At 52.9% G+C, this 14005-nt stretch overlaps 1 protein-coding gene across 4 annotated transcripts; it reads left to right on the forward strand.

Moving 5' to 3' along the window:
- Window positions 1-246: 246 nt before the first annotated feature.
- ENKD1 (enkurin domain containing 1) lies at window positions 247-12606 on the forward strand. 4 transcript variants are annotated; one of them, XM_035543761.2, is made up of 11 exons: window positions 606-683; window positions 2099-2175; window positions 3388-3435; window positions 4620-4716; window positions 5032-5256; window positions 6172-6344; window positions 9524-9685; window positions 10029-10198; window positions 11013-11149; window positions 11683-11857; window positions 12174-12537. In XM_035543761.2, the coding sequence occupies exons 4-10, from the start codon at window positions 4632-4634 to the stop codon at window positions 11841-11843; spliced, it is 1113 nt and encodes a 370-aa protein (XP_035399654.1). In that variant the 5' UTR covers window positions 606-683; window positions 2099-2175; window positions 3388-3435; window positions 4620-4631; the 3' UTR covers window positions 11844-11857; window positions 12174-12537. The 4 variants fall into 4 exon arrangements, with proteins under 4 accessions (XP_050569120.1, XP_035399654.1, XP_035399650.1 ...); XM_050713163.1 differs by lacking the exon at window positions 606-683 and adding an exon at window positions 247-457 and having other exon boundaries at window positions 11683-12548; XM_035543757.2 differs by having other exon boundaries at window positions 11683-12606.
- Window positions 12607-14005: the final 1399 nt, after the last annotated feature.

Genomic DNA, 14005 nt, shown 5'->3' on the forward strand with positions numbered 1-14005 from the left:
GAATGCTCGACAGGCAGCCTGCAGGCAAGCTGTCAGCGGGTGCGGCAAGGGGCAACACGCAGCACAGCCCCCGCACCACTGAAAAACCAACAGATGGAAAGTGTGGTTTGTACCTTGCAATCTCCCCTTCCCTCTGGCTTTGCTCTTAGCCCAGCCTGAAACAATCTATTGCACGTACTTGAGAACTTCTGTTAAAAAAAATAAAAGGGGGGAGTGGTGGGGGGCGGTATAAATTGGAAGTATTTCGTAGCTGTCAAGATATTAGCTCTGCCCAGCCACATCAGAGTGGGGTGATCCCAAACCCAGGGCTGTCAGCTCCTGCATCGGGGACTAACGGCCAGTGCCCAGCAGAGCCTGAACACAAGACCTGTGGAGGAGCCATCAGCAGGGCGCCCTCCTCCACGGGAGGGTTCGTCAGGGGAACCTGGGAGGGGACAGCAGACAGCTGGCCCCGAAGGTATCTTCTGGAGCAAAACCAGCGAAATGGGTTTTGAGCAGTTCCCCGGGGAACCCATCAAAGCGGGGGCCCCCCACTCAGACCCCACCCCCCGGCAGCCCGCTGCTCCCCGCCGCCCCCACGCCCCTCCCGGCCCGGTCTGGCCCGGCCCCCCCCATCCCGGCGGAAGCGGCCGTTGCCGGGGAGCGCGGCGGCTCCGTGCGGGCCGGGCTCCAGCACCGGGCGGGTGCGTGCGGCCGGCCCCGGGGCCTGGCGGCCGTGAGGGGCCTGGGGACGGCGGAGGCGGCGTGGCGAGGCCCGAGGGCCTCGGGGTGGGCGCGCCGCGGGGGAGCCGGGCTGGCGGCCGCACGGGGGGGGGGGCGCTCGGCTCGGGCTCGGGCTCCGGGAGCGGCTCCGGGGAAGCCTCCGGGGGGCTCCTGGCGGCCCCGAAGCGCTGCGGGTTTGCCAGGCGCCAGCACCCTGCTCTCCTCCCAGACGCATGGGGAACAAAAGGAGGCAAGAGATGTTTTTCTGGGCTGTCCAGGTGTTGCGCAGCGGAGCTTTGTGTCTCGGCATGAGTCCCAAACCGCGCTTTGTGTTGATTTCCCATAACAAAGCAGCCAGTGGAGGCAGTAGGCTGTCCCTGAACTCGTTGTTACACGTGAGGTCCTGTAACCTCAGCACGCAGCTCCTCCGTGCATCAGAGAAGACTCCTGCGTCCTCCTCCTCCGCTCTCTTGTCCTACTCGGAGAGGGTTTGGCTGCAGCCGTGTTCGTGCTCTGACAGACCCACCTCAGTCTCCGGCTTCCTCGCAGGGCTGAGCACAGCTTGCGTTCACCTCCACTGCAGGATGCTGCTGCAGGACATGCCCTTGACTCCTCGGCAGCCTGATAACTGGCTTTGTTCCTAACGGGCTGGAGGTGGGTGCATGCCCTAGGAGGGAACAGATGTCCTACGTGCAAACGCCAGCACCACGGGTGGCAGTACCTGGCCCCCTTTGTTTCCAGAGAGGCAGAAAATAGGCCTTGGAGACTCGCAGGTGGGGAAGAGCTGGTGGTATCCGAGGCAGCTGCGCTGGGAATAGCATTAAAAGGGGAGAATTAATCTCCCCTTGCAATTTGCAGGGAGTAGCAAGGGGAAGGTGTTGGCACAGACCAACATCCCTGGGTAGGCTTACAGTACATAAATGCACATTAAGCATTGCCTGGACTCTAGGGGTGGGGGAAACTGCCCAGTTCAACCCTGCCCTTCTCTTCCATCTTCATTTCCCTTTTTCCCCTTCCTGTCAAATACGTTCATGCTGGGTGCTGGACCCCCTCATCCTGGAAGCAAGGGAGGCTTCGGCCCTTGGCTGAAGGAGTAGCAAACTCAGTCCCTCTTGTTCTGAAGCGTTTGCTCTTGTGACCACATTTCCTGACCCCTGGTTTTACCTTGGAGTTCCTGTGCTGGGTATCTGCTCAGGTCTGTGTGCCACCTGGTTTTAATGCAGCCTTGGGGCCCTGAGGTTATTCCAGTGTTTCTGTCCATTTCAGCCAGAAGTGGAGGAAGGAAATAAACAGCCAAGAACATCTGCAGTGAGACTAGCCATTTGATTTGTTTCTGATGAATTGCTCTGCTTATCACAGTTCATCGAGGGATCTTTTTTTTCTGTCCTTTTTGCAGAGGTTGACTTGTAGAAGCATAAAGCTTGTTTCAGCTCTGTGTGTGGCAGGAGCTTCCTGGCCAGGGACCCAGGCCAGGTGAGTACCCGCTGAGCTCTTGAACTCTCTGAGAAGAGGTAGGGCTGGAGACTGCATTTTTCTGACTCCCAGGTCAGGATTAAGTTGTAGTCCTGGAGGGGAAGGGAGGGAAGCCAGCTGGGCTCAGACAGGATGAGTAAGGAATGCTGTATTCGCTTGGTTACTTTGGAAACTGGTGACACCTCCTCTGTAGCCATGCTGACTTCAGGTGAGCCCTGTGGCTAGGAGCAGCATTGCTGCTTTCCTGGCTTGCTCTGCAGACTGGCACTGGGTTAAGAAGTTGCACACATGAATTTGTTTACCTAGACTTAATTGGACTGAGTTTGTGGAGTCTGCCTACATTTCCGAGAGGCCCTAGCCTGTGTGGAGGCTTTAAATAGTGTCTTTCTAGTGGCAACAGGTCAAATACTTTTGATGTTTCAGTTTCTAACACACTGATAGGGATGCTTTTCTGCGTACAAATGAGTTTGGCTGAGCCAGCTGTCAGGTCACAGCTGAAAAGGACTGGTCCTGTTTCATCCTCTGTGTTCGTAGGTAGATGTTCCTGCTGCTTCCCTTGTGCTTGCCGCAGTGCTTCTCTGATCCCCTTGTGGAGGCAACAGCCAGGTTACATTTGGGCAGAATGTTAAACAGGCTGAAAACTAAAACAGCAAAAGAAGTGAGTTGTTTTTGCAGGTGTAGTGAGTTAAGTCGGCTCAGATCAGGGCCATCTCAGCTACAGAGCTGTCACAAGAGATGAAGCAAAAGGGTGGGAGCAGCAGTGGAGGAGGTCTGCACATCCCCTGTTGGCAGAGGGAGCTGCTTAGTTCTCAGCTCTGTTCAAATATGCCCGTGGTCAGCAGGAGCAGAGCAGCCACCTAGAAAGTCTGTGCTTGGGAGCTGGAGGCTTGGCTGCTTCGTCCTGGGGCCAGATGACATGGATGCTGGTGGCTTATGTCCTGCATGGGTGGGTGCACTGTAGGTGCCTAGATGGGCAAAGCACTTGCTATTGTAATAAGGTTGTCTGATCTTGCAAGATCCAAATCCAGAGGCGATGTGACTTGCAAATCAGGGAGTGGGTGTCATTTGCAAATTCCCTGCAGCAGGGCAGGGTGCTGTTGGGATGTGAAATGTGACTTGTTTTAAGGTATAAATGAGCCTTCCATCCCCCACCTCCCATCAGCTTGCCTTTCCTCCTTCAATCCCCCGCACTAATTGTCTGCTCTGTTACAGGTCCTGATTCCAGTCTGTCATTCTGTGTGTAAATTACTGTGTTTGAAGGTGAGTTCAGATCAAGATCAGATGTGAGTTTCAAGGCCAGTAGTTATTCTGGAGTAATCCCTTGGTAAACAGTTTTTCTAGAATGAGAGAGCCTGTTCTGGCTTAGTTGGATTCATTTTAAAGGATATTAAACAATAAGAAAACAATGCCCTTTTATTGCAGTCTGAGAGTCTGTATCTGAAGCTCTTCAGAAATAGCTTTTCCAGAGTAGCTGGGTACAAACAAGCCACTGGACATGCTTACTGGTGTGCAGTAGTCAGCATTGCTTACATTGCCTCTGCAGTTGTGTCTGGGAGATAAGTAATAGCTTTTTGCTAATGGGCCTCATGTCAACAAGGGTGATTTAACAGGGAAGACGGCAGTGCATTAGTTGCTATGACTCAGGCTCACTCAGCCTTGTACTGGTCATTTATTGGTTTATAAATTAAACTGAAGATCCCATCAGTGCTGGCATGCTGGGGATTCTAAAAAGGGGCTCTTTCAGTAGAGTTGTCTCTGAAATCTTTAAATTACTGTCTCAGGAGTCAGGCTATGCAGGCTGTAACCCCAGCTCTTACAGCAATGACTCCAGCCAAGCTGACATGGCTCCTGTCAAAATCATGGCATGACTCCGATGACTTATTGAGCTCTAGTGGCATCGTCCAAAACACCATCAGCCTGTGCTTGTCAGTGCAGCGTCTCCATTTGAATCCTCATATCCAGAGCGAGGAGCAAGTCCCTCAGGTTTATTTCCTACGGGGAAAAGGTGCTATCCAAAAGATCTCGGTGGGCAAGGAAATAGGTGTTGGCTGCTGCCAATCTACCTTGTGTTTTGTGTGCACTAAAGGTACGCAGGGCAGTTAAAACAGCTTGGCTCATGCTTGTGTATGTATATCAGACTGTCCTGTATAGAAGAGCAAAGTCAGGAAAGATTTTCCGTGCTGAAGATACTGGTATTACAACAACCACAGACATTTCAGGATCAATGCTGGTTAGTCCCACAATAGCGACAATGCTGCTCTATCCCTTGCCTCAGCTGCATGGAGTCCATTTGGGGTTGTTTTCTACTTGCAGGTCATCTGTGCGGCTGGGTTTGAGCTGTCTAGGGAAGGTCAGAAGTTCACATATACATTAAATGCAGCTTTGCAGTGGCTCCATGAGCCCTGTTCAAATCCATTCTCAGTGATGGTTGGTTTCTGTTGCAGAGACAGAGCAGGATGTGTGAAGGGCCATCCAAGATTTCTGGGCCCATTCCTCCAGACCCTACACTTTTTCCGAACTGCTATAGACGCCCTTTTTCAGGTGAGTCCTCAAGTGCTATGTTATGGATGTGCATTTTTGGACTTTAGCATGATGCAGCTTGCTCATTTTCTGTCCTTGTTCTTTGTTGTGCTCAATAGTCTTGGCCTCTAACCCACACCAATGCAGGGGTGCTTCTGCTGCCTCACCAGTGAAAGTGAGGTGCTCTGTACAGCTGGTTGAAAGATGGGAAAACAGGAGGCAGAGGTGGAGGGGGACCTTCAGCATTGCTTGCAGTTGAAGTTGCAGTTGAAGAAAAACATGAGGTAAAATCCTGATCTGCTTCTCTCCTTCCCTCTCCTTCTTCTTTCTCTGTAGCTCGAGGGAGGCTGGAAGGAAATGCTCAGAAACTGGATTTTAGCTCTGCCCCCCTGGACCTACCTCCCAGCTCACATCATACTTTGAGCAGTGCCCGCCAGCTCCAGCCAGCCCCTCGCATTCGGCCCAGTGGAAAGGACTTTCTGGAGAAGGGACACAAGGGGACACTCAGTCTCCTGCTGCAGCTGGAGGGGCTCTCTCTTGGTGGGGGGCTGCCAGTGAAGAGTAAGTACAGCTGAGCCCTTGCTGACATGACCTGCACTTGGAGCCAGGGATGATGCTCCAGGGATTTGGGTGGATTCCTCAGCTCTGCTGCCCAAGGAGAGCTCGAGCTTCACAGGGCCAGTCACCTTATCTCCTGCCTTCGCCCTGCGTGCCTGCAGGCTGGCAGTGGTATCCCTGGGCCATTGCCTGTGCTGCTGTGGCCTCCCTCAGTCCAGTCTGGCCAAGGTCTGCAGTGGGAAGAAGGACTGCAGAAAGACACTGTTTAATTTGGACTGAGCAGCCAGTCATGGATGAGAGACTGCTGAGAGATGCTAGAAATAAATCCGTACTTTCTAGTTCGTTACTAGTGAACTTTGCTACTAGTTTGCTACTAGCTGTTCTTGAAATCTTAATGTTCAGAGCATGTTTAACCCAGGGAATTCCTTGTTACTGAAGCCAGGCAGGATTCAGGAAGATGGTTCATACATGTGACTACTGAGGACACCTTTGCAAAAGGTGTTCCCTTCTCCAGGGAAGACACCTAGAGTAAAGTCAGAGGTCCAGAAAGGAGGTAAAGCTGAGCACTGGCTGTCACTTAATTGGCTTTGTGTCCTGGTGCTGCCCCGAGCTCTACCTGGTGCCAGCGTGGTGTTTGCCAGCTGGTGGCTACTGCAGGTGCTGTGCCAAAACAGGAGGGGAATGCAAGAGGATTTGGTTGGGCCAGTTGAGATCTTCCCAGAACAGGGTCAGCACAGGAGTGTGTGTCTATCATTGGAAAAAATGCACAGATTGTCTAGTCTGCAGGTAAGGGGAGAGCTTGTTATTTCTGTGGGCAGCTTTGGAGATGGAGCTGTCAGCTCTGGTGCCGTGCTCCAGGAGTCCATATCCATTGGCAGTGTTTGAGGGCTGAAGGCTGCATCTCCCCTTGCTGTGCAGGGAAAGAGTCCAAGGACCATGAGAAGGAAAATGTGAGGCGAATAAAGGAAATTCAGAAGAAGTGCAAAGAGAAGGAGCGAGCCCGGGAGCACAGCCAGCCCAAGCCTGTGAAAGCTCTGTGGAAATCCCAGAAATACGAGAATGTGGAGTCAAAGGTGAAGGCCAGACTGCAGGTGGGTACCCACTGAGCTCTTGAACTCTCCTGGCCTGGAATGCAGGTGAGAAGTGGAAAATTTCATCACACCCACTGCCTGCAGGCTCCTGTTTGGCCCTTCTGTTGTAGAGATCTAAAGATGATTCCTGGGGCAGTGCAGAGCAGCCTTTATAACATATCCCTGTCTCGGGGTGCATTCAGCTGGCTTTTCAGCTTCACAGTGTTTGGGGCAACTCTTGTCTGGGGGTTATGCCAGGAAGCCGTGGTATTCTGCCCCAAAGATCGTTGTTCTCACCATTTCTGCGTGGAACTAGGACAGAGAAGGAGAGGTCAGCCTTCAGGCTGCTGCAAACTTGGGTCCAGCTCTTAGGACCCTTTGGATCCACAGTGGGCCATATCTCTGTATTATTCTTCAAGTGCTTGTCCTGGTTAATAACCACTGAGCAGTGGGGGCACACAAACACCTACCAGGCAGCCAAGATGGAGGTCTTCTGGCTCCAGTGCAACCAGTAGGGGTGTATGCACTTCCCGGCCTCTGTACATGTGCTTGTGGTAGGAGAGATGTGGGGCTGTGCCATGTTTCCTCAGGTTTATCAGCTGTGTAGCTGAGCTGAAACATTTATAGCTTCTGTTCTGAGTAGCTGTCTGGTTTTGTGTAGTTTTGCTTTTGGCTTATTTCTTCTTCTTCCTCTGGATATTTTTTTCTCCCCTGGTGAATACCTGGAATACGTGGTGCCTCTGTTGGAGGGACTTCCAAAACCCACTGAAACGCCTCACCAAAGAAGCTGGGTAACGCCTCAAGCATCACCACTTATGCAAGCCCTTTCTTAGTGCTCCATTGCTGAGCTGGAGCCTTCAGGTTCCTCCTAATCTCTGCATTGCTTCCCTCCAGTTTGTGGCCCTTGAGCCAACTTTTGATTCATCATATGTATTGATAAGAACTACAAAAATTGGCAAAATGCTTTCCAAGCTAGTGGTTCCAAACATTATATCCCCTCTTTCTGGTGTGCTGCCAACCTTCTTTCTGGTATCTGTGACCCTTCCACACACAGGAGCAAGCCAACATGTGCTTCAGGAATACAAACCTTGTTTCTGTTGTTTAACAAATCGTCTGGATTAGAGGATGATTAAATGATTGAGATAGGTGTTTTTGTTTGTTTGTGTGGGGGTGGGGATGGTCTCTTTGTAGACAGTTTCTTTGTGGTGTGTTACTTGGGCTCTGTGGATTTGGAAGTCCTGGAGCTGACTCTTGTTGCTGTAACTGTTGCTGTAGCCCTCCTAGAGCTTGTGTGTTCCCTCCGAAGGATCTCCACCTTCTGTGGAGCTTCTGCTAAGAGGTGAAATTGGTTCTTAGGTCTTGGGAGTCTAGCGTTGAGTTTTTCTTCTGTCCTCTGTCCCTGAGGCCGTAAACTGTAGCAGCTGCTTTGACAAGGGCTCTAGCACTCTCCCAGTGCTCCCATGAAGGCAGACAGGGTGCACTGCAATCTGCTAGTACCCTCCTAAGATTACAAACTTTTTTTTTTGACTTCTAACCAACCCCAGTAGTTAAAAGCGCTTTTCATTAACTTATTGGAGAGATCTGAGTCTCCTGGCTCCTGCTGAAGAAAGACTGATCACCTTTGGAGCGTGATCAGTTTAGGCAGGGCTGAGGGCACTGCATACAGCACCAACCTAGTCCTTATGTCAAAATGACTGATGTTACTGTCCTACCCAACCTTCAGTCTTCAGGTCTGTCAAGCTAACTGTACCAAGCAATGAGGGATGTGCCTCAAGAGGACTGCAGTTCAGTTGACAGAGCATCCAAGACCTTGGGCAAAGTTTTGGAGGCTGCCATGTATAGTTCTGTCAGTTCCAAGAGCAGAACAGTGTGCCACTTGTATTTAGCGTAAGGTCACCTGCTTGTCACAGAGCTGACTTGCAGTTTTCAGGGTCTGTTTGAGAACTACCTCAGACTGACTTGTCACAAACTGCCTGTTAGACATCAGACAGTGTCACCTTGTTCTGAAGCTAGCCAATACCTCTGACAATGCCTCCCAGATGCAGTTCCACCCTCCCCAAACTATCAGACTCCCTTGCTCTTCACTCCTCTTTCTGTCCAACATGGGACAACCACAGATTCAGGGTGCAAAACGGAACAGCACTTGAGAACAGCATCTAATTTGTGTGTCTGCCGGCTTCGTGCCTCCCTGTGTCATTTCATTAAAGCTTGCTATAGCAGGTCTCTGCAGTATTCTCTGGATTTATGGAGGTGGCCAGCGAGGAGGCTGGGGGTGCACAAGAAGCTGAGAGGGGACACAGCCAGGACAGCTGACCCCAGCTGGCCGAAGGGATGTCCCGGACCATGTGGCATCATGATCAGCAATAAAAGCTGGGATAAAGAAGGAGGAAGGGGGAGTGATGGTGTTTTTCTTCCCAAGAAAACATAATGTGTGATGATCCCTGCTTTACTGGAAGTGGCTGAACACCTGCCTGCTGATGGGAAGCAGCAAATCAATTCCTTGGTTTGCTTTGCTTGCATGTGTGGCTTTTGCTTTACCTAGTAAACTGTCTTTATCTCAACCCATGAGTTCTTGCACTTTTACCATTCCAATTCTCTCCTCCATCCCACCTGGGGAGAGTGAGCAACTGGCTGTGTGGTACTTAGCTGCCTGCCGGGGTTAAACCACAACTCTGTATTTCAACTTTCAGCACACTTACTCCACTCTGGAATTTGCACTTTTCACAGAAAGATTTCTGCTTTCTAAGGAGTCATGATCATTGCCAGTTTGGACTGTCCATTTAGATTGTCCCTCGCACTGGTAGGTATCTCTGTAGGGTTATCTATCTGATGTTGCTTTCCTTTCATGCCTACAGGATTATTCACTAAAGAGGGACTCTCTGGTCAATGCTACATATGCTTGTGATCCACATGTATGTTTCTGCAGGCCTTTTTTCTTTTTTTAGTGTTCCTTACAAAGTTCAGTTGCCAGGTCTGGATTTGTTGCCATAAGCAGTCTGGTTTGGCCTTTGCTGGCTGTGATTCATGTACGGATTGCCTTCTCCCAAGAGCTTCTGCCAAACTGTGGAAGAAAGAGCATGTTGTCAGTTGTCAACTGGAAACTCACAGCTGAGCTTGTGGTTGACCACACAAACTTTGCCCGGTGGGTTTCTCTTTGCTCAGCATCCCTCCAGTAGCCTGTCTCTTCTCGCCTTTCCCAGGAGAGCTCCCCGCCTCCGAATCCAGAGACTTTGAAGTTTCTGAGGGCATATTCTCGCTGTGGCCCTGGGATCAAGCCATGCAGACCACTTTCCCCAAACCTTGCCAGAATGAAAGCAGGTGCAGGCACAGAGGCTCCAGAGGCACTAGGTGCTGAAACCAAGGTGAGTTGCAATCTACCTATGGGCTCCCAGGGGTTTCTGTCACTTGTGCATTGCTCCTGCTTCGTACACTTCATGTGGAGTCAGCTTTAGGACTTCAAAAAGGCGTTTTTTAGGTTTTGCTTTTTTTTTTGGCGCCTGCCTTCTCAAACCATGGCCATAGCTACTGCCTGTCTATGGCTCTGACTCCTGAGATGGCACAGGCTGAGGGTGCGTCCATCCTGCTGTTGTACACCTGCAGTTTAGCGTCTCATGCAAGTACCTGTTTGCTTTCTCTCTTATGGGGACAAGGGCAGTTGCCTGTGTGTGCTAAGCAAGCTCCTGCTGCCTCCCCTTCTCCTTTCAGATCCAGGTGGAGGGCAGGAGCATTGACTTCATTAAGCACAACGCCCGCAATGCCAAGCGGGCCCCGCTGCGGCGCTCCCAGTCACTGCAGGCGATGGCTGAGCTGCTGGAACAGAGGCACCGGGAGCAGGAGGAGTACAACGCCAAGCAAAAGGGCCACGTCCCCCAGTAGTATGTATGCCCCTGTCTGGTCCATGAGAGTTCCTGCCATGAGCCCACCTCCCTTCACTACATCCCCCAACTTCTACGTAGACAGAGGCCTGGGGAGCAGGGGCCAGAGTCTCTCACCATATGCTGGCAGTGCGATTGATTGTGGCCTGGGGGAATAAATGCAAAACTTGCTGAATTCTTCATTTAACAAGCACCCCATGGCCGATGTGACTGGGCTTGGAAAGAATTTTGTCTCCTCCTTCCTTGCTGGCCACTGTTACAATGATGCTAACTTGGATGCTCTGTGTGCTCTGAGAAACGTGCTCCTGCCCCTTTGCAGGCCTTGTTTCACGTGATCTTCAGTGTTAAAAGGCTTGTTTTCAGAGGCAGATAGCTTGGTTTGCTTTGCAAGCATTCATCCTGCCTTGGACCCGGAGTCTGAGGAGCATCCAACTAGTGACTTGCATTTTAGGGTTCTGAGTGAAAAGCAGTTCTGGGGCCCCCAACAGCTCCTGGGTGACCCTTTTCTAGGACAGGCCACTGTATGAGTCCTTCGGCTGTTTGCTGTGTCTGCCCTTCTCTGCCAGCATCCACTTTGTCCAACTGCATTCCATCATTGGCCCATGGATGTTTTTGAGAGGACTCCATGTTCTGGAGCAGAAGCAAGGAGCAGAAGCCCTGAGCATATGCCAGCAGACGGGTGGGGGTGCTGCCAGACCTTGGCTTCTGTAGTCCTCTAGCAGCAACACGGAGACCAGAAGGGCTCAAAGGGCTCGATTCTTGGGCAGTCATTCTTGCCAGATGTGCTGACGTGGGCTTTCATTTGCCTTGACAGCCTGCTGGAGAGGAAGGAGCTGTGGCGCAGACAGATGGAGGAGCAGCTGCGAAGCCTGCCAGATCCTGACACGCCACCTGGTCATACCATGATGCCGGAGGGCCAGCGGCTGGAGACGCTCAGCAATCTGAAGCAGAGTAAGAGGAAAAGAAGCAGGGATTCCAGCTCAGAAAAATAGTTAGGATTAGGGGAAAGCACAGTTCTGGGGCACTGGCTTGCCACCTGATTTCCTGCCACTTGGAGAGAGGCTGAAATAAGGCACGTTTCTGGGATAGTGCAGGAATCGCTGCACTTGATCTGTGTGTGTGGAAGGAGCAATCTCCTTCAGCTTGGTGGGAAATGCAGGTTACGAGGCTGGCTCCCTGGAGCGGGCTTGGCCCAGGGGACCTGAGCTTAGGGTTACTATTGCTGTTAAAATGAAAGAACAGTTTTGGTTGGAAGGGGCCTTCAGAGGTCTCTAGTCCAACCCTAGCTCAAAGCAGAGGTTTCTCAAAACTGTGGCTTTGGTCCTCATCCAGTTGTTTTTTGAAGCCAGGGATGGGTATTCTCTCAAGGTCCTTGTTCCACTGCTGCCACCGTTTCATGACTGAAAATGAGGGTATAGTGTTAGGAAAAAGACAAATTCCTTTCCTCTTCCACTCATCCAGATTTATTTATTTTTTCCTTCCAGGCCAGCAGCAGCTGCTAAAGGACCTGGTGATGCTGCCAGTGCGTGCAGACACCCTCAGCATTCAGAAGAGGCGGGTAGAGCTTGAGAGGAAGCTCTCCCAGATAGAGGAGGCCCTCAAAATTTTCTCAAGGCCCAAGGTCTTCATCAAGATGGACTCCTGAGCTGTTGGGGCTAGGTGTGTTGTGCTGCTCTGCGCAAGCATCCTTCATCCCTGGGAAGGGCTGAGAGTTTGGGAGGGAAGGAGAAGAACACAGGTTCAGGACTTTGGGCCCATGGGGGTGCCCATACTGTGTTGAAATGCAGTTGGCACCTCTTGCTTTTGCTTCCAGTGCTGGAAAAAGGGAGGGAGATGAGCTAATTTGCTCTGTTGTGCAGCATGGAGAAACAGTTGCCTCTGTGCTGCTTGACTTCTCACAGAGATCAGCTGTCTGCTCTGAGTCCATGGCACAGATCTCATCACCTCTTCTTTTCCCATTTCTATAAACTCATAGGAGGTCTCCCATGCTGCTGCCTCTGCAGTTTCTTGTCCCTCTCTTCCTCCGAGGTCATGGCTCATTCTGGGCACTTGCAGACTTGGCTGCATGCAGAGCAGCCTGACCAGCAGCCATGCAGAGCCTTGCGCTGCGTGGCTGCCACGTGTGCCCTGGGCCTCTGCGCTGACCCAGCCCAAGCACGCAGCCCGTGCCTCTGCACCCTCTGACCTGCTGGATGCGCTCAGCAGCTTGAAGACAGCAAAGAGGAACAGAACTCCAGTCCTTCTCACCCAGGAAGAGCTGGAGTGGCAGCAGGGGGATCTGGTAGGGTGTCTGGAGAGGCTTTTGCTGTCTGTGGGGCAGGATGTGCTCCAATAAAGCATTGTTTCCCTCCGCTGGTGTCTGTGCAGCTCCCAGTGGGCTCAGCAGAGCCTGCGGGGTGGTGATGGGCAGCAGGAACCAGCAGCATTGATGTGGTGCAACCAGGGGGAGAGACATGAGTCCCCCTGCATGAGATGGCCTGAGGGATTAGGTTTTACAGGGCTCGGGCGCAGGGACATATTGGTGAACTTGGAGTGGAGTCACTGAACGTGCACGGAAATCCCACCAGTGCCGTCTTCAGCCCAGTGCCTTGTGCCAGGCCTTGTCCAGCTGGGTTTGGAACATCTCCAGCCATGGGGTTGCCACCACCGCTGCACAGGGTGGGGAGCGAATGCTGTATGCAGCTGCCTTGTTGCAGGGGGTGGCCTGATCCTTGAGCAGGATTTGGGGCTTGCCAGGGCAGTGGGATGTTGCAGGGCAGCCTCGCCCTGTGTCCGCAGCCCTGCAGTGCCCTGGGCTGTTGGGGCTGTTGCTTCTGCCAAGCCCCAAGGAAGCTTTCAGTGCTCGGGGGCTGGAGGAGGCAAGGTGCCAGCTGGAAAATGGCCTCGTGCTCCCATGGGGCTGTCCCTCAGGGCATCGCTGCCGCAAGGCTGAGCTGGCTGGATGAGGGCTGTGCTTAGAACAGCACTGGCCCTGTTATGGGAAGCGTAGGGGCCGTGTGTGCCAGCCCCCATGCACTTCCCTGCTGTAAACAAGCCTGGACTAACCAGCTCTGCTGTCTGGTTTGCTGTCTTGCCCGTCTAGGGCCTTGCTCAGTGGCCACAGGGAGCTGCTTCCAGCTCAGCCCTCGCGGTCCCAGAGGACTGAAGGTCCTGCTCCTCCCATCGGCCAGGTGCCACCACACGCCCTGCACCGCCGCACCCACAGGAGGACCCTGTGTTGGTTGGGCCCTGGGCAAAGGGGCTGGGAGAGCTGATGTTGGGCATCACTGCTAAACCAACGCAGCAGCTTCCCCCCAGCATCTCCTGTGTGGCTTGCGCCTCCCGAGCTCCGGGCTGGAGGAGGATGGAGCTGCGCCATCCCCTGCAGCAATTACTGGGGCTGGGTGCTGCTGCCAGCCTGGGGGCCACCCGTGTCCCTGCAGGCATCACCGGGGGACAGTGAGGGGACCGTGGAGGGAACAAGGTGGGAATGTGCCCGCAGCAGGCTGGGAGGACCAGGTGAGGCTCCCTGTGCCTGGACATATGCAGCGGGACAGAGGGGTGCAGGGGGATGATGTGCCCCAGTGTCCTTCCAAAACTCCCCACGATGGGCCTTACCGGGGCCGCCCCAAGCAGCAGCAATGCCACAGTGCATGCCAGGGGGTACTGTAGGGTTATTGCAGGGGAAGTGCCTGCCCTGTCCTGTGGCGGAGGCCATTTGCTGTCCTGGAGGGGGAGCAGCACCTCGGGGTGGCTGGGGCCTGGTGCTGGCCCCTGCAGAGTCGCGAACCACGGACAAGCGGGGTGCTTTCTATAAAAGGTTTTACT

This window comes from Cygnus atratus, chromosome 12 (assembly GCF_013377495.2).
Source record: "Cygnus atratus isolate AKBS03 ecotype Queensland, Australia chromosome 12, CAtr_DNAZoo_HiC_assembly, whole genome shotgun sequence".
Classification (NCBI taxonomy): domain Eukaryota; kingdom Metazoa; phylum Chordata; class Aves; order Anseriformes; family Anatidae; genus Cygnus; species Cygnus atratus.

Excerpts from the sequence above, each read along its gene's own strand:
- ENKD1 (XM_050713163.1), top strand. The coding sequence starts at position 4,632 with ATGTGTGAAGGGCCATCCAAGATTTCTGGGCCCATTCCTCCAGACCCT. Across the intron at positions 4,717-5,031 it reads CTATAGACGCCCTTTTTCAG|CTCGAGGGAGGCTGGAAGGA; the intron begins GTGAGTCCTCAA and ends CTTTCTCTGTAG. Across the intron at positions 6,345-9,523 it reads AGGTGAAGGCCAGACTGCAG|GAGAGCTCCCCGCCTCCGAA; the intron begins GTGGGTACCCAC and ends CGCCTTTCCCAG.